This window comes from Perca fluviatilis, chromosome 13, assembly GCF_010015445.1.
Source record: "Perca fluviatilis chromosome 13, GENO_Pfluv_1.0, whole genome shotgun sequence".
NCBI classification, from domain to species: domain Eukaryota; kingdom Metazoa; phylum Chordata; class Actinopteri; order Perciformes; family Percidae; genus Perca; species Perca fluviatilis.
Genome location: NC_053124.1, coordinates 37,400,231 through 37,423,952, shown reverse-complemented (window position 1 = coordinate 37,423,952; position 23,722 = coordinate 37,400,231). Strand labels below are relative to the sequence as shown.

Below are 23,722 nucleotides of genomic sequence, written 5' to 3'. Positions count from 1 at the left end.
TATTCAACTATGACAAGGTAAAATCGGTTTTTCATTCTATCACCCCTTTAAAGTTAAGTAAAGCAAATACATTAAAGATGTTTCTTCCGGTTTGTAAAAATGAGGAAATACCTACACAGTAACTGTGCATAGCTGCATTTACACATGCCTCTCTGACACAGGAACTGTGATGTGACCGCACAGTTATTTTTGTTCTGTTTGTTAGAAAAAGGGAAGTTTAGGTGTGAATTTAAATTTCTTTTTAGTTAAACAAAGACGAGATGATAGACACAAGGTAGATAACACACAGAGCAGATCATAGATGAAAAAGATGAAGAGATGATGAGTGACCACTGGTAACAGTGTCAAAAATAGAGCCATTACCAAAGTGTTTAAAACATCATGGGATATGTGTGAAGTTTTATCCTGGTCTTCTTCGTCTTCAGATGAAAACTAGCGTTACATCCAGCTCCCACTCTTAGGTCATGTTTTGTCTTTATGTACTTGCTTCCTGTTTTATTTTGTTAACTCACCGTCCGTCTCTGTTGCAGGTCTAGTCTTCCCGTCTTTGTCTGCCTTCCCTCCTGTGTGATTATCTTCCCTTCTCAAATGTGTGCCACTTGTGTGTAATCGTCTCCCCCTGCCTCAGTGTGTATATACTCACCTTGTGTCCTTTTTGTAGACCTATAGCCCGTTTTACGACCACATCTTTTTTAATTCCAAAGGCCAAGGGACCTTTATCAGGATGCATAGTATCCTGGATCCATGAAATAACTGGTCTATAAAAATAAACATCTGCCTGCCTCTATGGGAATTTAACATAGGGGTGTCTATATGTATGCCCCCTGTATTTTAAGTAAGAACATTTATTTATTTACGATACATTATTCATTCACAAAGAAAATTGTTGTCCTTAAAGGTTGGATATTTCCGCTTTTTTAATTAAGGCATTAAGATCAATTTCCAAAAGATGATTTTTTTTTATTCCTCTTTTTAGTCAACTTTAGCATGGGTTCCTATACTCATGAGCAGCACTGTATTTGACGAGTTGGGAGTGAGAACGGGTCAAAAGCGGCCATAGTGCGGTTAATGTTACACTTCCTCTGAAACAGACAGGCACAACAGCGTTCTCTATGCCCCGGTGACTGACTGACAGGCTGCAGGTTGTAGGGCAAAGCAACTTTATTTCTATAGCACATTTCAGCAACAAGGCAATTCAAAATGCTTTACATAAAATATTGAAGAGCAGTTAAAAACTTTCATGAAAGACATGAAGAAATAACAACAGGCTACTATGGAATAAGATAAAAAATACAAGAATAACAGCTGCAGTATAAGAAATGAATAATTATTTGATTTGATAGGTTGTAGGGATGAGTTAGGGAGGGGAGATGGAGGTAGGGAGGGGTTTTATTTTGGGTGGTGTGTAAAATGTTCTTAAACCTACTTTGTGTAATTTTTTTTAGTTGATTCTTAGCAAAAACCCCTTTGTTCTTTAACAAATATGTGCTCATTAATGTATAATTACTTCCACCAACTAATCAAAGTATTCTCGTAAGCGTAGAATCTGACATTCAGAATCATTCAGAATACAAAGGAGCGAGTCGCTCGAACGACGGCCGATATCTATGTGATCCAGGTTATTTAGAAACACAGAATAAACTACAGAGCAAAATGTAAATTAGTCTGATTTTACAAAGATGATCCCAACACTACACACCCCTCTGTCATCACAGAGTTCAGAGAATCTTTTTCTCACAGATCCACTTCTTAGTTTCATAATTACATATTCCTTGTGTCCATTTTCCTTGTTGATCGCAGCATGTTGCAGCGATCATGTACCTGTTATCTTGAGGCAGTCCTGATGCCCAGAACCTGTCAGAGAAATAAAATGTCCTTTTATTAAACAGGGCTGAAACTCCTGATTGGTATTCATTTGAAGTAAACTGTTGAATTTAGCATAACATATTTATATTATCTGTTATTAATACACTTATTTCAATAACTCATTTAAAATTCAGCTTTGTAGATCGATGTAATCTGTAACAGCTGCCAGTGACAGAATGAACCCTTGTCCAGTACTCCCACATCTCTGTTTTCAGTCATTGAAGGTTTTTACTGACAGGAATCATCCCCAAAAAACAAGCTATCACAGGTCTTCTGATATCTAACCAAGATGGCGCCCTTTCTTTGTTTTCTGCAGCTAGTGTCTGTTTTTAAAAGCCCAGCAAACGGTCCTATAGACTTTACATTTTACATAAGGCACACACATTAAACTACACTAGCTTTTCAGATCTGTGAAAGTTTCACAAAATTAAATATTTATGGTTTAAGACTTCACAATACATTTATAATGTTGACAGGGAGACTTTTTGGCATTTTTCCACTGCTAGTACCAGCTCTACTCGGCCACGGTGCCCCGTCCTCTATTTTCCATCGCAGATTTAGTACCGCCTCATGCGTGAGGCCAGTGTGGCTGGTCGTCATAGCGGCGCCGCAGTAAACTGCCGTGACCTAACGCGACACACACACAGAACGTCGAAGGTGTGTTCTTGTTGCCACGGCCAGAAGACACATTTTGTTTCAAAAGAAGCTGGAGGCAGCAACCTTTTGGTATCGCCTCAGCTTGCTTTGAACCTCGATTGAGGTGGTACTTAACCTCACAGGGATCACTGTGCCGTGGACGGCACATAGACGCTGCATGAACTTCATTATAACTTTGAAGCATTAAATCTTCAAAATATACGGCCATGCAGCACATCAGTTGAAAGCTTAGACTCTCATGATTCCACTAAGCCCACACACAAAGCATAACATAATTTAGAGCAGTTAGAAAACGGTAATCTACTTGCGATAACACTGAAAAGGACAGCGCCGATTCAAGTGTGCTTACATACCTGCACATTCTTCCCTTTATCCACTTCGGTGAAATTGTCCAAAAAAATTGTTTTCATAAATCCCCAAGAGTCCAAACAAATGTAATATCCAAGCCAGTTTATCCTGAACTAGCTGTTCGTCTCACAATCTTGAAGTTTCTGACAGAATTACAACATAAAAACGGTAAACAATAGCTCACTACCGGACATCTTTTCGACTCACTTCTTATGCGAGACTTGGAACGCTACATTTGGGTGTTACGTTTGTTGTGCAAAGTCTTACGAATCAAACAACACCTCTCATGAGCCAATAGGTTCCCGGACGACAGAGACAGACATCTGAGAAGCAAAAGATATCTCTGCATTCAATTTGGACCACCATTGTTTCGAACAACAGTTGTCTCTGCCAGTAACAATTTCATGGTTCGAGACCCTCCTACCTGTTTAGTCGATAAGGAGACGATTCCAACGATAGTGTCAGTAAGGCCTAGAATCACCCTGACACTCTCAGTGTTTCCTTTCCAATGACACCAGGCACACCCTGAGTTTCAAAGTATGTGGGAGCTGTACCCCTTTTAATTTGGGTTTGTTGTTTAGACCAAAACGTTTCGTAACAGGCTACAAAAGTACCTGTTAGCAGTTACCAGGGACTTTTTTTCGTAATGGAAAACCAAAAAAGGCGAGTAGAGTCGAGGTGAGTCAAGAAGGTACCATGTGATGGAAAAACCCCATTTGTTGCAGCTCCTCTGTTGGCCACTGACACAAAACGGTTACAAAGCTAACTCTGGTCCCCGTCTCTCCAGCTTCATCTTCATACGTCATCCATGGGACTGATGCTCCTGTTTATTTAAAGGTCTACTAGTCAGCATTTCCCTAAAAACTATTTATAGACTCATACACAAGTAATCCTCTCAATCATCACGTATGACTCACTAGAAGTGTGTGGTGGTTGTAATGGGAAAATTACATTTAAGCACAATTCCTTATATTTTTATGTTTATTTCGGACTTTACTGCTCTCACAAATGCTGAAAGAGTTTATCTCATTTCCCACATGCAGTTCTAACTTTGTGAGACATCCAGTCTGGAACATAATGTGAGCACTGTTAGCCTGAACCGATAAAGGTACGAGGTCACCCTAAAACTATCTCTATGTTTTCCCATGCCAGTTAAGATGTAACTGGGGGGTGAAAGTCGTACAGGGAGGAGGAGGTGAGATGTCTCCAAGATGTCTCTTGTATTCCTCTGATTGTCTTCATGTGTATCAGATTGCCTGTCAAAATTGTAGCGTCATAATTATCCAAGTGCGTGTGTGCTGTCACTGAAGATGCATATAAGCCTAGTGTTCTGTTCACTCATTTGAGAAACTGACTCCACACTGGGCTGCGGCCTTTTGTGAAATCATGTTGATCCTATTTGCAAATATATCTTTTTTAATAAAATACAAAAACCCAACTTGGTTTTAGTCTCAGTCTGTCTTATTTGTTTCAATTTACTAAACTCTGAAAACTCTTCCCCCTGCTGCAAAGGAAACTTCCACGACATGGTCTCTCTCTCCCTCTCTCCCTCCATCTCTCCCTCCATCTCTCAAACACTAATTGAAAAAAAAAAAGCTTTAACTCAGCATCCTTCTATTTAAACACTTATTTTAGTGACAAACGGTGACCTTGATGGAATTGTGATGAAAACAAAAACCTTTAAAATGTCTCACGTTTCTGTCAGCGGTGATCCGTCGACCCATTTCCAGTCTCCTTGTCTCGGTTTCATTTCTCTTTGTCTCAGTCCATCCCATAGACCAGTCCAGGACTCTCCATCCTTACTCAGCTCAGTGACAAACTTCTAGAAGTTTACAAGAGACAACAATCATTTCTCTGTTCACAGTTCAGCATTTCTGTTGTAGTAAAGTCATCTTGTGACTACAGCTGAAGGAAAGAGAAAATCCCCCCATGATGCATGAATCAGAAACACTAATCATACACAAATAACCAACCATAGTTTCAATAGAACCAAACAACATGGAACATCTTGACTTTTTTTAGTTGGATCCCTCGGTCCACCACACACTGAGGACTGGACTCAACAGCATGACGGTAAACACACATTACTAATGGAGGGAAGGGAAGAAAGATATTCATAATCAGCAGAGAAACAGAGAATGCATGAGGAACTGGACCGTTAGTGCTCATAAGAACATTAACGTTTCACGTTTTGTTTTTTTACATTTAAAATTGTGATATATTTTATATTTAAATATTTCCATTTCTTTTTCTCTAAGAATACTCAGAAACAAACCCACTAACCTGTTCCTCTTTGCTGTTTATGACGACCAGATCTGCTCCTCTCTGCTGACAGTCATCTCTGCTTCTAAACCAAGTCTCCGTCTCATCAGATTTAAAGTAACAACTGCATCCAGATCTCTTCCATCCGTCAGGACACAGCTTCTCTTAAAGTCAAACAAATGTAGTTTCACTATTTAAAGATCTTTCTTGCCTCTGTCATGTTTCCCTGCCAGGATGTTTACTCTGTAAATACTTTAAAGTTTTACTCAGGGTTTATATCTCATTTGTAAGTGACCGTCTCTAACAGAAATATTCACATCATCAGTAAAACAGTTTAACAGCATGAAACAGTTATAATCAACGTTAAATACACAATCAAGTTCTATGATGTAAATGTGTATAATACAGGTGTTTACTGGTTTTTAACTTTCTCATCTTTAATTCTGTTCTTCAGCTGCTTTACTTCATCCTGTAACTGACTGTTTTCAACTGATATGTCTTGAGATAAACAGCAATAGATGAAAGTAAGACAGTTTGAGATTATTTATGCTTTATAGATGGTGTGAAGTTGTATCCTGTGTGTTATGGTGATTTGAAACATTTCTTACCAGAAACTTTCCTCTGGATCTGGCTGTAGTTGCTGCTCAGTTGGTCGTATCTGGTCTGCAGCAAAGTGACTAAAATATAAGATAAGGTAAGACTTTATTGATTGATTGACTCTGGTGTTGCAGCAGCACGCGACAGAAATAAGTACAGGGAAACAGTAACACACAGGGAGTGAATTGAGAAAATAAAACAGGAAAAACTACAACTGAAAACCACAACCATGACAGTATCAAGTGTGAAAAAGAAACAAAACAAGCTCTGTTTTAGCGCCTGTCACTTTAACACCCCTCCCAAAAAAAAAATACAGTCCGCTCTGATTGACTTATGAAAAACAATAGTTAGTGGTTAAGCTGTGGGTGGAGATACTTAGATGGGGGCGGTATGTTCCAATGAGGCTGCATGAGAAAGAGGAAGGGGAGTCAAACGTGAATAGCTTGTTGAATCGCATGTTTTATGATCTAGGCAGCCTACAAAAAGCTGACTGGGTCGTCTTATTTCACAGTTGGGATTGGTAGGCACTCCAAATACCCAAACATATTAGCGCAAGCACTGAAAACGTATTTCATGTTATTTCTCCTTTAACATATGACAGTTTGTATTAAAAACATAATTACTCACAGCGAATGAAGAGTCCAGCCAATAGCAGAAGATAAAACCCTCCCAGAGTCACTGCAGTAGCTCTGAAGCTCCTTCTGTTGCCGGCTGCAGGATTGTGTGGTCCTACAGAGACTCAATACATCCAGAACATGGTTTATTGTTTGTTTGAAGTTTGAACGATAGGAATAATGACTCACAAGGCACCAGATTACATCACCAAGACACCTGATAAACACTCAGTGAATGGTAACTAATGGTGGATTGATTAATTGTGAATTAACACTCAATATCTAGTTTAAATAAAGCCTCATAGAAACAGAGATGAACTTCTCCTTTACAACAATCATCATTTCAGACTTACTGGCTCTTTGTGACCCGAGATCAGCGTGATGCTCTTCATCCTCTAAGATCACCACCTGATTCTCCTCTTCCTCTCCGCTGTTCTCTTTGACGTTTCTGTTATATCTCACTTTTAAACTCAAACGTGGCGCAGCGAGAGTATCTGCAGCCATCTTGACAAACTGAACTGAACCTATTCTTAGGGACACTGTGTGACTTTGTGTTGAGCACTCATTTAACACAGGAAGTGACCTCAGCACAAACCACTAAGATGGATGCACACACTAATACATTTGTTACTGTTAGACAAAAAGTCCCTCTTAACTTAAAATGTTGACTCCAATTTAGGCATTCAGTCGTTTGGGAATCAGTTTAATGAAACCTTTCAGATAAACCTTATAAAAGTATATTAAAGTTAAGTAAAGCTAATAAAATAATTTCTTCCTGATAAAAATGAGGAAATACGCTAAGTAAGTATCTGTGCATAGCTGCATTCATACATGCCTGTGATGTGACCGCACAGTTATTTTTGTTCTGTTTGTTAGAAAAAGGGTTGAGGTGTGAATTTAAATTTAAACCATAGCGGCTCTTCACTTCCCTTACTGGTTACTGCGCTGTGTAGATCAGTCACTTTGCTGCTGTAAAACTTGGTAGATATATATTCAGTAATGTCACATACTCTACTGATGCTGCAAGTGTTTATTTGCCAGTAAAGAAAATAAAAGAAGAAACAGCTGATGCAATATGGAGCTAGATTTGTTTCTTTATTACATGCGAGAAAATAAATGATCTGAGAGGAAAAAAAAAGTTTGAGAGCAAAAGTTATCACACTGATAGCAAAAAAGCATTTTATGAGAGAAAAAAAAATATTTGAGAGAAAAAGTTTTCATACCAACAGCAAAAAATAATAATATTTGAGACTAAAAAAAGTTTTGAGAGAAAGTATTTTCTCATAGAACATAAAAAAATATAAATTTGAAATTTTTTAAATTATTTCTGAGAAAAGAAAATCTCTCTCAAAATACTTTTTTAAACTCTCAAATATATATTTTTGCTATCAGTGTGAAAACATTTTCTCAAAAAAAAAAGTGTTTCTCTCAAAACGTTTTTCTTCTTGCTCTCAAAACCTAAGTCTTTGCTCTCGATGCAATTTCTTGCTCTCATGTCAGGATTTTGCTCTCGCTGTGAAAATAATGTCATGGGCCGCGGCCGTTCCTATTGGCCAGTCGGGTGAGCACCGTCTTGTCTTGGGAGTCGAACTGAATCATTACACTGGCTGAGCAAGCTCAGCATCACTGAAGATTAAACATTAAATAGGCTAACCCTAAATGTAAGCTAGTTTGCCATTACTGATGCGTTTGTCAGATTGACATGGACAAAGAATAGCACTCATATTCATGAATGTGTATTATATTATTAGCATGCTAATTGCTAGAAAAGCTAATCACTAATTAGCCATCATGCTAGGTAAACTTGCAAACTCACCTGGTTTGTACCATTTTTAAATCAAATGCCAAATGAATATGTTGATTTAGATAGTTTCACTCCTTATTTAGTGAGCTAGTTTCTACCTTTGCCCTTGCTAGCCTCAAAGCACCTGAAGAGTAACTGCTTGATCATCATATACAACCTCCTGTACAACTTTCAGCTAGTCTGCATGGAAGGTGGCAACCCTATAGCTAGCCAACGTTAGATAGTGATTGATATACCGTTTGAAAGTGTCCCACCTAGTTTTGTGTAAAATAGTCTTTGTATGGTTGTTGCACTACACGTTTAGCTACATTGCATGTGTAGCTTGCAAACTCAGCTACACAGGGTTTATTCTAAATATTTTTACCATCTAGCCGAGGTCTAGAGCTGACAAAGTAAATTGCAGATCTAGAACTAAGGCTGAATCTCATTTCTCATCTTACCTCTTCCCCTTCATCTCAACCCTAGCCCTTGTCCCTCGAAACGGTAAGGGCTAGGGGTGAAAACATACCCCTATGAAATGAGACGCCACTTGGGTACATCATCATATATACTTAGGTCTGTTTGCAATCAATATTTCTATACACTGCATGGTGTGTTGTATATCTGTTTCAGTTATCACTGTTTTGAATGTCATTGATGTTCAGAAACACTTTTTGTTAACAAAAATGTCTTTATTTCCCAAAAAAATAAACATAACATGCAAAAACATTATAGAAAAATGTAGAGAACCATTATCAACTATTAGAACAATAACTTAGATGTCACACTAAAAAAGGCACTCAAATGTATAAAACTAAAAGACACACAAGACCACAAACAAACAAAACTACAGCTATTCTGAAATTCCAGACCATAGTGTGATGCCTGTTGGCCAGTAACCTTTCCCTCCAACCCCATTTCTTTCATTAGTGTCCTGTATCGTAACCAACAACAATGTACAGGTACATGAACAGGAATGAATTCAAATGATTACTGCTCGTTTTCAGCCAGAAAGTGGATCAGCTGCTGGGTTTCCTCCGGCGTCCCTGTGTGATACAGGACGGTATATGTAAAGCATGTGTCTCCAAAGCAAGTAGTGTTATCCACTGATATCAAACGAATTTCGCTGCTAATGGAGTTTAGTTAACAATGTAGACATGCATGCAGTCAAGGCAGAGAAATGCGGGACTGTTGTGCAAATCAGCAATGTAACTGTAACGTTAACGTTAACGTTAGCATAGCAAGCTAGCGATTTTTAAACGTTTCAGTTACAAATATAGTTGCAAATATCTATGTACATGATTGTGTAGAGCACAAAACAAGACTGTCGTAATTTTTAAATCAATTCTTTAAGCCGAAAATACTTACATTTATGGGTCTCTCTGGTCGACCTGGCAGCCATTGTTCCTTGTTGCGCAATGTATCTGGATACCCCTGGCTGGCATTGCTCAGCCAGTGTAATGATTCAGTTCGACTCCCAAGAGACAAGACGGTGCTCACCCGACTGGCCAATAGGAACGTGGCCCCGCCCATGACATTATTTTCACAGCGAGAGCAAAATCCTGACACGGAGCAAGAAATTGCATCGAGCAAAGACTTAGGTTTTGAGAGCAAGAAGAAAAACGTTTTGAGAGAAACACTTTTTTTTTTTTTGAGAAAATGTTTTCACACTGATAGCAAAAATATATATTTGAGAGTTTAAAAAGTATTTTTGAGAGAGATTTTCTTTTCTCAGAAATAATTAAAAAATTTCAAATTTATATTTTTTTATGTTCTATGAGAAAATACTTTCTCTCAAAACTTTTTTTAGTCTCAAATATTATTATTTTTTGCTGTTGGTATGAAAACTTTTTCTCTCAAATATTTTTTTTTCTCTCATAAAATGCTTTTTTGCTATCAGTGTGATAACTTTTGCTCTCAAACTTTTTTTTTCCTCTTCAGATCATTTATTTTCTCGCATGTAATAAAGAAACAAATCTAGCTCCATAATGCAACACCCATACACACACACACACACCCACCACAGCCACTTCATTGTCCTTTGTTAAAAAGATTAAAAAAAAAAACTTTAAATCTTATATCAGTCTGGCACTGGCTTTCAAGCATGAAACACAACCTTAATGCATAATCTTAGGCTATGTATAGACAGAAACGAACTGAAGCGAAAACGCAAAAGTGGCGTTGCGTTATCACTTTTATTCTGCGTTAGACGAGCGTTTTGGGGGGGAAATCTGCATGCATATGGCGACCCAATAGTGTGTGAAATTCAATGTAGTATGCACACCAGGCGGCTAGATGGTAGAACTGCCACACAACACCACCAAGTCCGCGTAGAACCTTCCTTCTACTTCTCTCCCAAGTAGCACGAAACCAAAACATGGCGAAGTGAACAACAAAAGTGGACAATTTTGTCTGGACAGATGAGGAGGTAGCACAACAAGGCGTGGACTGGGAGTCCTGCCAGTCAAAATACATAGACATATGGACCGAAGGTCTTCAGCAGTATCCCGTACCTGGAGGGACGTCATATCCACACTAGAAAGACGCTATCTGTAAAAGTCAGACATCATCAAAGCTGAAAGCCATCCGGACCAAGTATAGGCAGGCTGTGGATAGCCAACGGGCGAGTAATCACTCTACATTTTGAATTATGTAAGGAAATATGGGGTGGGTCGCCAGCCACCACAACAATAGAGGCTGCAGACTTTTGCTTTTTTACCCTTTAGACGGGAACGCGACGGTAAAGTGTTTTTAAGATTTCCACTCTGGAGGATGGTTTCACTTCACTTCACTCCGTCGCAAAAGCAACATCTGATAAAACATTTTTACGTATTCACCCGCAAGCGTTTTTGTGTGAACAGAGCCTTAATGCATTTCTGGATACGAGTCTACGAGTCTGAAAACAAAAGTCTGCTGCAACAAAGTATGTAGGCAGTGTTTGAATTACACCAGGGCTCCAGGGGGAGCCCTATTATTCAGAGATGGGAGGGTACCGTACAGATGCCCCTCATACATGAACTCATCCACCTTCAACAACAAAGAAAACAGAACAATTGTTCACCGTTGCAAAGTTTTATATAAGCGCCCTCCGCTGAGACAAAACATGCCAACGCACAGTGGACAGGCAATGGTTTGTGTTAAGAGACAGAACGCAGGAAGAAAAATTAAGAAAACGTACATGATGGCAAACAAAACACTGTCACACATCGACACATAGAGCTACATTACATCAACAGCTACCCAAAATAGATGTGTCGTCATTGTACATTACGTGGAAGGTTATCAACATAACAATTAATTTCATTAAACAGCAACCTTATTCAATCTCTAATAGTGGGTCATGCTCATATACAGACGCCTGGTCAGGTGTCTTTGGCATTTGGTATTGACGCTAAAAGTCTCGCGCCCGGTCGGGAGGGTTGCCGTCACTTTTCAACACTCTTTTCGGGTCGGGACGTACGTTTAACTGACCCGCGGGATAAGAACTGGACAGTTAGGGTTAGTTTTGGATTTCACACTACTCTCTACTGTTGTCTCTCTTAATACTACGTCATCTTACAGCGCCGCGGAGCTGCTGCTCTGCCCGGTGCGTTCCATACAGACCCTGAAGGATGCTTATTGCATCTTATCTGACCAAGCGCCCGTATTTGACGAGTTGGGAGTGAGAACGGGTCGAAAGCGGCCAAATTGCAGTTAACGTTCCACTTCCTCTGAAAAAGACAGGCACAACAGCGTTTCTATTCCCTGGTGACTGACTGACAGGCTGCAGGTTGTAGGGCAAAACAACTTTATTTTTATAGCACATTTCAGCAACAAGGCGATTCAAAACGCTTTACATAAAACATTAAAGAGCAGTTAAAAACTTTCATGAAAGAGATATAAGAAGAAATAACAACAGGCTACAATGGAATAAGATAAAAAATACAAGAATAACAGCTGCAGCATAAGAAATTAATAATTATTTGATTTGATAGGTTGTAGGGATGAGTTCGGGAGGGGAGATGGAGGTAGGGAGGGGCTTTATTTTGGGTGGTGTGTAAAATGTTCTTAAAGCTGACAACCTGCAATTCCATGTTTTTATTTGCTTTTACTATTATAATCCTGTAGGACTACAGAGTAAGTGCTCAGGACTTCTAACCAGATTGTTCACTATGAAGGGCAGAATGTAATGATGTAATCAGGTTATTTAGCAACACAGAATAAACTATTGAGCAAAATGTAAATTAGTCTGATTTGACTAGGGCTGTGTTCGATTGAAGAAATTCTTAGTCGACTAACACTCATTCTATTGTATCGACTAATCAATTAGTTGATTTAATCGACAGATCTGTAAATCTCAGTTTCTCCACTAAGAGTCCTGCTAAAAGCACCACTTTAATTCTTGTGTTTACCAGAGATGTGCTCGTACGTTTCTTGGTAATAAGTCATTCAGCATGAAAACAGCATCAGACATGACTAATGGACTAAAGAGATCTAAGTTGACTAATACCAAAACCACCGATTAGTCGACTAATCCACTAAGAGGGAGCAGCCCTAGATTTGACAAAGCTGATCCCAACCCTACACACCCCTCTGTCATCACAGAGTTCAGAGAATCTATTTCTCACAGATCCACTTCTTAGTTTCATAATCACATATTCCTTGTGTCCATTTTCCTTGTTGATCGCAGCATGTTGCAGCGATCATGTACCGATTATCTTGAGGCAGTCCTGATGCCCAGAACCTGTCAGAGAAATAAAACGTCCTTTTATTAAACAGGGCTGAAACTCCTGATTGGTATTCATTTCAAGTAAACTGTCGAATTTAGCATAACATATTTATATTATCTGTTATTAATACACTTATTTCAATAACTCATTTAAGATTCAGCTTTGTAGATCGATGTAATCTGTAATGACTGACAGTGACAGAATGAACCCTTGTCCAGTACTCCCACATCTCTGTTTTCAGTCATTGAAGGTTTTTACTGACAGGAATCATCCCCAAAAAACAAGCTATCACAGGTCTTCTGATATCTAACCAAGATGGCGTCCTTTCTTTGTTTTCTGCAGCTAGTGTCTGTTTTTAAAAGCCCAGCAGCCGGTCCTATAGACTTTACATTTTACATAAGGCACACACATTAAACTACACTAGCTTTTCAGATCTGTGAAAGTTTCACAAATATTAAATATTTATGGTTTAAGACTTCACTTTACATTTATAATGTTGACAGGGAGACGTTTTGGCGTTTTTCCACTGCTAGTACCAGCTCTACTCGGCCACGGTGCCCCGTCCTCTATTTTCCATTGCAGATTTAGTACCGCCTCATGAGTGAGGCCAGCGTGGCTGGTCGTCATAGCGGCGCCGCAGTAAACTGCCGTGACCTAAGTACCTGTTAGCAGGTACCAGGGACTTTTTTTCGTAATGGAAAACCAAAAAAGGCGAGTAGAGTCGAGGTGAGTTGAGCAGGTACCATGTGATGGAAAAACCCCATTTGTTGCAGCTCCTCTGTGAGCCACTGACACAAAACGGTTTCAAAGCTGACTCTGGTCCCCATCTCTCCAGCTTCATCTTCATACGTCATCCATGGGACTGATGCTCCTGTTTATTAAAAGGTCTACTAGTCAGCATTTCCCTAAAAACTATTTATAGACTTATACACAAGTAATCCTCTCAATCATCACTTATGACTCACTAGAAGTGTGTGGTGGTCTCTCTCTCCCTCCCTCCATCTCAGTCTCTCTCTCTCTCTCTCCATCTCAGTCTCTTTCTCTCAAACACTAATTGAAAAAACTCAGCATCCTTCTATTAAAACACTTATTTTAGTGACAAACAGTGACCTTGATGGAATTGTGATGAAAACAAAAACCTTTAAAATGTCTCACGTTTCTGTCAGCGGTGATCCGTCGACCCATTTCCAGTCTCCTTGTCTCAGTTTCCATTCTCTTTGTCTCAGTCCATCCCATAGACCAGTCCAGGACTCTCCATCCTTACTCAGCTCAGTGACAAACTTCTAGAAGTTGACAAGAGACAACAATCATTTCTCTGTTCACAGTTCAGCATTTCTGTTGTAGTAAAGTCATCTTGTGACTACATCTGAAGGAAAGAGAAAATCCCCCCATGATGCATGAATCAGAAACACTAATCATACACAAATAACCAACCATAGTTTCAATAGAACCAAACAACATGGAACATCTTGACAAACAGACTTTTTTTAGTTTCGAGTTTTCGTCACTTTGACAATCAACCCTTAAACAAACACAAGAGGGATCCCTCGGTCCACCACACACTGAGGACTGGACTCAACAACATGACAGTAAACACACATTAGTAATGGAGGAAAGGGAAGAAAGATATTCATAATCAGCAGAGAAACAGAGAATGCATGAGGAACTGCACCATTAGTGCTCATAAGAACATTAACATTTCAAGTTTTTTTTTTTTAAACATTTAAAATTGTGATATATTTTATATTTAAATATTTCTGTTGAATTTCTTTTTCTCTAAGATCACTCAGAAACAAACCCACTAACCTGTTCCTCTTTGCTGTTTATGACGACCAGATCTGCTCCTCTCTGCTGACAGTATTCTCTGCTTCTAAACCAAGTCTTCGTCTCATTAGATTTAAAGTAACAACTGCATCCAGATCTCTTCCATCCGTCAGGACACCACTTCTCTTAAAGTCAAACAAATGTAGTTTCACTATTTAAAGATCTTTCTTGCCTCTGTCATGTTTCACTGTCAGGATGTTTACTCTGTAAATACTGAAGTTTCACTCAGGTTGTACACAGAGGTGTCAAAAGTATTCACATTCATTACTCAAGTAGAAGTATAGATACTAGGGTTTGAAAAGACTTTTGTAGAAATTGAAGTATCAACTCAAGCTTTTTACTTAAGTGAAAGTGTAAAAGTACTGGTTTCAAAACTACTTAAAGTATAAAAGTAAAAGTAATGTAAGGCAGAGATCTTCAACAGGGGGTCCTCAGAGTCATTGCAGGGGGGCCTCCAAATTATTGTACATTTTTGAGTCTTTAAAAAAAATACATAATTCCAACATATTATTAGCAAATATAAATTCCCACTGATGATAGGCTTACTGGCCTATAGGTAAGGTAGTCACTAAGAGATCAGCCCACAGATACAGTTAATCCTAGATTTACTGTGCCACATATGTAACATTAAAATATGATTTATAAAATCATGCCAAAAATTAATATTTTAATAGCTTATGAAAAAAGGGTATGTAAGAAGGCTTCAGGTTGCCCTAACAGTTATTGTAGGCCCAGTTTAATATGCAACTTAATTTCATACAATATGTAATAGGGGGTCCCTGCTACATCTCACTTTAAGTTAAGGGGTCCTTGGCTTAAAAAACATTGAAGACCCCTGATGTAAGGGTGGAAAAATGCCATTAAGGACAACAGCTTAACCCCAAAACGTGGGGACAAAACCATATGACTATAATAATGTTATACAAACTCAGAAGGGCTGAAAAAAGGTGACACATCTCTTCTGTGTTTTTCAGACAACGGCAGCTACAGTCTGGTGTTACAGTTCTCTCCAGTGAAATACAGACACACTTTTACACTGTTCAGCTTTCAGCATTTTAACCGTAATGATGTTCATTTGTTTAATTATGGTCTCGTTGATTTTAAAATCGGCGATAAAGCACAGCTGAGGTCAACAATGCTCCAGGAGGCTCAACTCTCGCTCGGATTTCAATTTAGCACGAGTTGACAAAATGGCTGGACAAAGATGAACTTATTAGGGCATTCTCAGCACTCAAACACAGAAGGGTGGATTTCTAAAAATGGCTCAGGTGAAATATACGCCCCCTGCCCGGTGAGCTGACCACGGAGCTGAAAAAACGCGGAGCCCATCATTATTTATGATAAGTTCGGTTCAGTGTCAGTCAGACACTTTTTCTTCTTTGCTTTTGTTAAATAATTCAAGTTGAGGGGATGTTTGAGCTGTTTTTTTGTTTTTTAAGTCAGCCCAGACAGCTGAAAATATACTGCGCAAATAAATTAAGCTGAAAGTGCACGTAATAAAATAATATACCATTGATGCAAACCAACAGGAATCCTTGCTTTTTCTGCTCTATTATGTTTATGTTTTATGTGGGTAGGGCCCCATATTAGTTATTGAAACGGGCCCCCAGATGCTTAAGGCCGCCGCTGCCTCTGGTTGTACATCTCATTTGTAAGTGACCGTCTCTAACAGAAATATTCACATCATCAGTAAAACAGTTTAACAGCATGAAACAGTTATAATCAACGGTAAATACACAATTAAGTTCTATGATGTAAATGTGTATAATACAGGTGTTTACTGTTTTTAAACTTTCTCATCTTTAATTCTGTTCTTCAGCTGCTTTACTTCATCCTGTAACTGACTGTTTTCAACAGATATGTCTTGAGATAAACAGCAATAGATGAAAGTTAGACAGTTTCAGAATCAGAAATACTTTAATAATCCCAGGGGGAAATTATTTAGTTTGAGATTATTTATGCTTAACTGACAGTGTGAAGTTGTATCCTGTGTGTTATGGTGATTTGAAACATTTCTTACCAGAAACTTTCCTCTGGATCTGGCTGTAGTTGCTGCTCAGTTGGTCGTATCTGGTCTGCAGCTGGTCTGTCTCCAAAGCGACTAGATTATCTGGTAACAACCACAACAAAGAAACAGACCAACGACACCAAATAATTCGGCTTCAAACTAAAGACAAAAATGTTGGGAAAACTTTTATGAGGCATCATTAGCCTGACTTTCCCAAACTGAACATGTTTTTAGTACAATTTGCCTTCCTTCAAAGCCTGAAGCTGATTGTAGTACACCATTGTTTACTGGTTCAGTATTTGGTGCTCATGTGTTTGTGAGGTGTATTTTATCTTACAGTATGTAGAAAGGATGATGATTCCAGTTATCATCAGAAAGCAGAGCACAGCCAGACAGAGTGCTGCATCCCTGAAAGGCCTCCTTTGGACGGCTGGAGGATGCCTCTCAGTGTGTGGTCCTAAAGTGGCGAAGCACACAGAGAGCAGGTTCATTAATAGGAAAACAACATGAGTCTTTGTTATCATAGATCCTAACATTCCCCTGTTACAATAACCCTTTAACCTATTAGCTTTATTGCTTTGATCTGTGGCTGTGTGTGTTAAGTCACATTTTAGGTTGCTTTCACATCTGAGAAATTTGGTCCGTTTTAACCGAACCCTGGAGCATTTTGTCTGGTATTCAGGTTAGTTTGGAGCGGTGTCAAAACTCATTCTAACTTTGGTACAAACCAAACAACCGAACCTGGGAAAACGAGGGTCTTGGTTCGTTTCTGAGTGCTCGAGAGCTCAGTTGATGAACTCGCTTGTAAGAACGCGATCTGTCCCAGATATAGGAAGTGAACAAAAAACATTTACTAGTCTCCACACAAACTATAATTCCCCTATTACAATAACCTTAACCCAGTAGCTTTATTGCTTTGATCTGTGGTTGAGTGTGTTAAAGAGGCGCTATGCAGTTTTGGCCATTTCTTCGCTGTTTTCTCTCTTTTTGCTGGCAGGTTTCTCTATAGAGCTCCCCCTACAGGTTTCTCTATAGAGCTCCCCCTACAGCTTCAGAATAGATATTTAGCAGCTCCTATGTTTACTGGTGTCTGACTCCTCACTCGGTCAGTCTGCCGTTTCCTCTTTCTCTGTTCCTCCGACAATGCTTTCCTAGCTTATTTTTGCCGGCTCAGCCATGACGATAGTGTGAAAAACTCCACCGCTACCTTGTTAGCTGGTTCCTGAATGGGCGTACGTGTGCAGTGCCGTGAAGCAATTCGTTACATCGCGAGACCTGATATCACACAATACTTCCTGACGCTGAGGCAAGCGCACATCATCTCTCTTTCTCTTCTTCACTCGGTGTCTGTCAGCTGCTCACATTGTTGCCTTCTTCTAAAATATTAGAAACACTAAAGCAGAACCAGAAACCCAAGCCGTTAGAAATGTGGTGTAGCTCCATTATTTGTTAGAGCAGAAGTGTCGGCGAGTTTCATATATTCTGTCCATCAGACCAGCGACAGTTTCCAACGTGTGACATTTGTTTCCAACTAGTGCTGTGCCCGTTGAAAACAGGCTGATTACTAGGCCTGTTGTGTTGCTGCTTGTAGAATTTATCAAAACCAAAGTGTACCCCAAAATGACTTACAGAAGGACCCTGAACCACTTAATATGCAACTATATAATATCCACTGTATAGCCTACTATCTATTGACTTAGCGTAGGCTACGTCTACATCACAGGAAGACATAGGCGCCGATACCGTGTGCCAGACTGCCAGTAGGCTACATTTATTTAAAACTAAACATTGCAATTGGTGCTAAGTGGAGCGTCTGTCATAATGTGATTGGTTATGTCGCTGTCAGTCCCCTGCTCCATATCCTATCCACCAATCACAGCGTCTCTTGGATGAAAACACCTCCATCCCCCCCACAGGGCGTGCATCTGCGTTAGGTAATCAGAGTGAGAATTAAATGGACAGAGTTGTTATTAAAAAAGCAAAGCTAATGATTCAAGTGCATCGACGACATCAGTTCTTAATTTCCCACGAAGCTGATCACGGTTGATACCCCAGAATCGGTTACTGCGCGCTAGATACAGAGCACCGCGAGTGGGCAGTCGTGGTGCTCCATCAGGTCAGCGGTAGTTGGTGGTCAGTTACCCCAGAATAGGTGACTGTGCGCTAGATACAGAGCACCGCGAGTGGCCGGTCGCGGTAGTTGGTGGTCAGTTAACCTTCTCATCTCCAGTCCTCTCTGTATTTCTGAGAAGTGGCGCTGCCCTGAGTTGAAACTTTACGGCTTTATTATGTAAGTTAATAGTGTGTGTATATCGGCCGCTGTCCGTTTCCTAAGGCTCTGAAATGCAAACATTTTTTGACTACATTCTTTTTTAAAAGGGCATGCGCCCGTGAGCACCGATTGAGGAAAACATAAATTGGCGCCTATGGAGGAAGACATTGTGCTTCTACATTTACCTGACAGAGAACATTGCAGAATCAGAATGTAATCACAAAATATCACTATTAAAATGTGGAGTAATCAGACATTAGCATCATGGACTCATAGCAGTGTGCTACCCACCCTGCCCGTTATGAGAGCTAAACAGCACATATCTGCGATCAACCACCAGAACCGGACAGAGTGAGAGAGAGTGAGAGAGAGTTGTCTCTTGTCGGATCATTAAGGAATTTAACATTTCAGCAGAGGTGTTCATTTCCATACAGGTTTAGTGGCTTGACGGTTAACGGTGAAGTAGGGGATTTGATTTGCGGGGGGTATTTTGGCGACTTAATTAACCCGAACCAGGGTGAGTCTGATTAAATCTGATGTAGGCTATCTGCCCGGTTCAGCTCTGAGATTGTCTTGCATTGCACAGCGCTCTGAAGGCATAATCTCCGAGATTAGGCTACGTTATGTTCTGCCAGCTCACAGCGATTTAATACAATAGTAGGAAAAGAGTCAGAGGCGCTGATGTGCAGGTTACCTTCCCCCCCAAACACGGACACACATACAGATACGTCTCGCTTTATAAGCTAGATAGCCTGCCTATAAGTGACATCACGCTCTGTCTGCCACTTGTTGTCTGTAGCTGGTTGTGCTTTGCATGTGTGGGATTCTGAAACGGGGAATTGTCGTTTGTTTATTCAAAGTCAAAGACAGTCCAAAGTAGTGCTACTTTGCACACATTTTAGCTGCCAAAGTTGCGCTGCTCTCTCTGCTCCTGCTCACTGAGGGCCTGATTTACTAACACTAGCGCAGTTTGCGCTGCGTCTGTTTATGCGAGTTGGGTAATAGCGCACGCTATGCTTCCACATTTTGCGTAGTATTTATCAACCCTGACACCCATCAGCCAATCAGCGTCTTTCTCCGCCCACTATACGTAAATTGCGCTGTAACAAAGCGGTACTGGTGCTATGATACGTCTGAGTGCAGACTGCGATATTCCCACTGCTGATGCTATGACTGTTTGAAATGATCCTGATGCCGATATCTGTAATGTAGCGAGGAGTTTAACAACTGCTGGAATGGGATGTGAACGCTGAGTGGGAAATTCAATTTCATCTTTGATTTCTTCCAGTAACTCTAATATTACATGGCTGCTTGATCCGTAACGCTGAATGATGTTGTGTTCACTGACAAAGTGTGATTCTTGTGTTAAAACATATGTTCAGCCTCGCCTATGTCTTCGTCAAATTACTGTTGCCATTTCACCAGCGGCATAAAGGTCTACGAGGAAACTGGACTGCGGCTGGTTTAGACCTGCTTTTAAGAGGCGGAGAATTTCCCCCGCAGAATAGAGGCGCGCTCTTACTGACAGTCTTTGTAAATACCACGGAATATATAATTAGGTGCACTTTAAGCTTATCCTCCCACCTCTTTGGGTGGAACTCCCACTTTCCCTACGACCCTCCCACGAACGCATATTGAAAGCGCAACTTGTCTCTTCTCGCTCACGTGGCAGACAATCTGCGATTTTACCCAAGTGCTCCCTGTTTGTAAATAGCCCGCATCGGTTACGTCCGTCTTTGTGACCAATTAGCGCCTGGAAACAGGCGCAAACGGCTTGATAAATCTAGCCCTGAGTCAGAGAGGGGGGAGTGGCCCGTGGCTAGAGCAGCAAAAGCCAATGTGTGCTTCTTTTACCTATATATTTAACGATATCTTTTGCATTTCTTATCCAAACAACGTCAAACTTGGCACTGCATTTACTCGTGCCCGTAGCAAGACACCTGTCAAGTTTGAAATCCATCGGACTATCGGTTCGAGAGATATGTGCTTAACACACACACACACACAGACAGACAGACAGACAGACAGACAGACAGACAGACAGACAGAAAGACGTTCCTGCAATTTATAGATAGATTTATAGATTTATAGATAGATAGAAGATATATAGATAGATGTTTGACAAAGTGCAGTGTGAAAGCAAACCGAGCCAAATGAAAAATAATGCAGCATTCCCCCCTGAAACACACTGAGTTCACCAAATTATAGGTGTGAAAGCACCTTTAAACAAATCATAGAGTATGTTTACATTCAGTTCAATTAAATTCAATTTATAGTATCAAATCATAACAAGAGTTATCTCGAGACACTTTACAGATAGAGTAGCTCTAGACCACACTATGAATTCCAAAACCCCAACAATTACAGTAATTCCCTCAAGAGCAAGCATTAGCAGTGGCTGTTGCGACAGTGGCGAGGAAAAACTCCCTTTTAGGAAGAAACCTCGGCAGACCCAGACTCTTGGTAGGCGGTGTCTGACGGGCCGGTTGGGGGTGTGATGAACAGTGGCGATAATAGTCACATTAAAGATAATGGAACAGTGACTTCGAAGGTCATCGTGGAAGTTCATGTCATATCAGGGCACATCGTGTCATACTTTAAACAAATCATAGAGTATGTTTAGATGCATACGTATATTCCACTATTATTCAGAATATGACAATATTCCTAATATGATGCAAACAGCATATTGTGTTTGGGTATTCTGTTATTATTCGGGTTTTGGATGCATTCGTTGGAAAAGTATACAGTGCATTCAGAATCTGTGTCTCAATCTGGGTTTTTACTGCAGTTTGCCTCTTGCCTGTTTATGGCTTACGGTCAGCTCTGTGAGTTGCTATGGTTACTGTAAACAAAGCAACCAGATGACAGTTTTGCTTTTGACAGTTCCTCTTTCTCTTCAGTCTCTCTCACTCGCTCTTTTTTTGGCTCTGCATTGCTTAGGATATTCTAAATACTGTCACACTGCACTTCCCCTGTTGTGGTTTCATGTCATTACCGGAGTTAATGCTTCCTCACATCTCAGAAATGACACTTGTCGGTTAAATGTTACCAAAGCCAAACACTCTGGGCTTTGAAAGCTGAGAGTAAGAAACCAAACTGAGAGCAAACGTAGAGTTTACACATCAGTCAAACATGATTTAAAGGAATACGCCACCGTTTGTTGACATAGGGCTTATCGGGGTCTCCCTAGCTGTAGATAGGTGGGCCAACGCATTTTTTGTCTCAGTGCAAGTAATTAGGTTGTTTTTTTGTCTTTTGTTGGCTCACTTTTACTCACAACATGCTAACCGGCAACATAGGATTCCATTCACTACGCTAAGCTAACTAGCGGCGGCGCTGCCGGTGTTGCACCGGACTAAAACGATGCATGCACAAAAAATGTGTTGGCCCACCTATCTACAGCTAGAGGAGACCTCACCTATCTACAGCTAGAGGAGACCCCACCTATCTACAGCTAGAGGAGACCCCACCTATCTACAGCTAGGGGAGACCCCACCTATCTACAGCTAGAGGAGACCTCACCTACCTACAGCTAGAGGAGACCCCACCTATCTACAGCTAGAGGAGACCCCACCTACCTACAGCTAGAGGAGACCCCACCTATCTACAGCTAGGAGAGACCCCACCTATCTACAGCTAGAGGAGAAACCCCACCTATCTACAGCTAGAGGAGACCCCACCTATCTACAGCTAGGGGAAACCCCACCTACCTACAGCTAGGGGAAACCCCACCTATCTACAGCTAGGGAGACCCCACCTACCTACAGCTAGAGGAGACCCCACCTATCTACAGCTAGAGGAGACCCCACCTACCTACAGCTAGAGGAGACCCCACCTATCTACAGCTAGGGGAGACCCCACCTATCTACAGCTAGGAGAGACCCCACCTATCTACAGCTAGAGGAGACCCCACCTATCTACAGCTAGGGGAGACCTCACCTATCTACAGCTAGGAGAGACCCCACCTATCTACAGCTAGAGGAGACCCCACCTATCTACAGCTAGGAGAGACCCCACCTATCTACAGCTAGAGGAGACCTCACCTATCTACAGCTAGAGGAGACCCCACCTATCTACAGCTAGGAGAGACCCCACCTATCTACAGCTAGAGGAGACCCCACCTATCTACAGCTAGGGAGACCCCACCTATCTACAGCTAGAGGAGACCCCACCTATCTACAGCTAGAGGAGACCTCACCTATCTACAGCTAGAGGGGACCCCACCTATCTACAGCTAGGGGAGACCCCACCTATCTACAGCTAGAGGAGACCGGGATAAGCCCTATTTCAACAAACGGTGGCGTATCCCTTTAAAGGGACACACAAACAGATCAGCATGATTATTCATGATATTGACTCGTCATTACTTCGTACTTACCTCCTCCGTGTGACTGATTATCAGAGTGATAATCCCCGATAGCGTCTACACTCTCGTATATTTCCACCTCCTTCTCCTCCCTCTCTTCTTTGTCTTCCTGCACATTTCTGTTGTATCTCACCTTCTTTGACACATCTGGTTTGGCATAAATATCTGCAGACATTTTGGGACAATTAAACCGTAGCTGCACTTCACTTCCCTTACTGGTTACTGTGCTGTGTATATCAGTCACTCTGCTGCTGTAAAACTTTGGTATATATATAGTCAGTGATGTAACCTACTCTACTGATGCTGCTGCTACAAGTGTTTCTTTGCCAGTGAAGAAAATAAAGGAAGTAACAGCTACAACACCCACCCACCCACACACGTAACGTGTAACTCTAGTCTGGTGGTTTTCTTAA

The 23,722-nt window shown here is 40.7% G+C and overlaps 1 protein-coding gene across 3 annotated transcripts; it reads right to left on the bottom strand.

Annotated features, from left to right (window-relative positions):
* Positions 1 to 1,525: 1,525 nt before the first annotated feature.
* LOC120571062 (CD209 antigen-like protein E) lies at positions 1,526 to 23,661 on the bottom strand. Of its 3 annotated transcripts, none has more exons than XM_039819765.1 (7): positions 23,322 to 23,661; positions 17,006 to 17,125; positions 16,731 to 16,770; positions 5,742 to 5,791; positions 5,155 to 5,297; positions 4,566 to 4,693; positions 1,526 to 1,854 (listed from the first exon to the last, which is right to left on the bottom strand). In XM_039819765.1, exons 1-7 carry the CDS (start codon positions 23,482 to 23,484, stop codon positions 1,719 to 1,721), a joined length of 780 nt encoding a protein of 259 aa, XP_039675699.1. In that variant the 5' UTR covers positions 23,485 to 23,661; the 3' UTR covers positions 1,526 to 1,718. The 3 variants fall into 3 exon arrangements, 2 of the variants coding, with proteins under 2 accessions (XP_039675699.1, XP_039675700.1); XR_005641164.1 differs by lacking the exons at positions 1,526 to 1,854; positions 4,566 to 4,693; positions 5,155 to 5,297; positions 5,742 to 5,791 and adding exons at positions 12,773 to 12,850; positions 13,630 to 13,707; positions 13,992 to 14,119; positions 14,643 to 14,785 and having other exon boundaries at positions 16,681 to 16,770; XM_039819766.1 differs by lacking the exons at positions 1,526 to 1,854; positions 4,566 to 4,693; positions 5,155 to 5,297; positions 5,742 to 5,791 and adding exons at positions 12,618 to 12,850; positions 13,992 to 14,119; positions 14,643 to 14,785 and having other exon boundaries at positions 16,681 to 16,770.
* Positions 23,662 to 23,722: the final 61 nt, after the last annotated feature.

Coding starts and splice junctions, on each gene's coding strand:
- LOC120571062 (XM_039819765.1), bottom strand. CDS start 23,484: ATGTCTGCAGATATTTATGCCAAACCAGATGTGTCAAAGAAGGTGAGA. Junction 17,126..23,321: donor TAATCAGTCACACGGAGGAG/GTAAGTACGAAG, acceptor TCGCCACTTTAG/GACCACACACTGAGAGGCAT. Junction 16,771..17,005: donor CATCATCCTTTCTACATACT/GTAAGATAAAAT, acceptor GGTTGTTACCAG/ATAATCTAGTCGCTTTGGAG.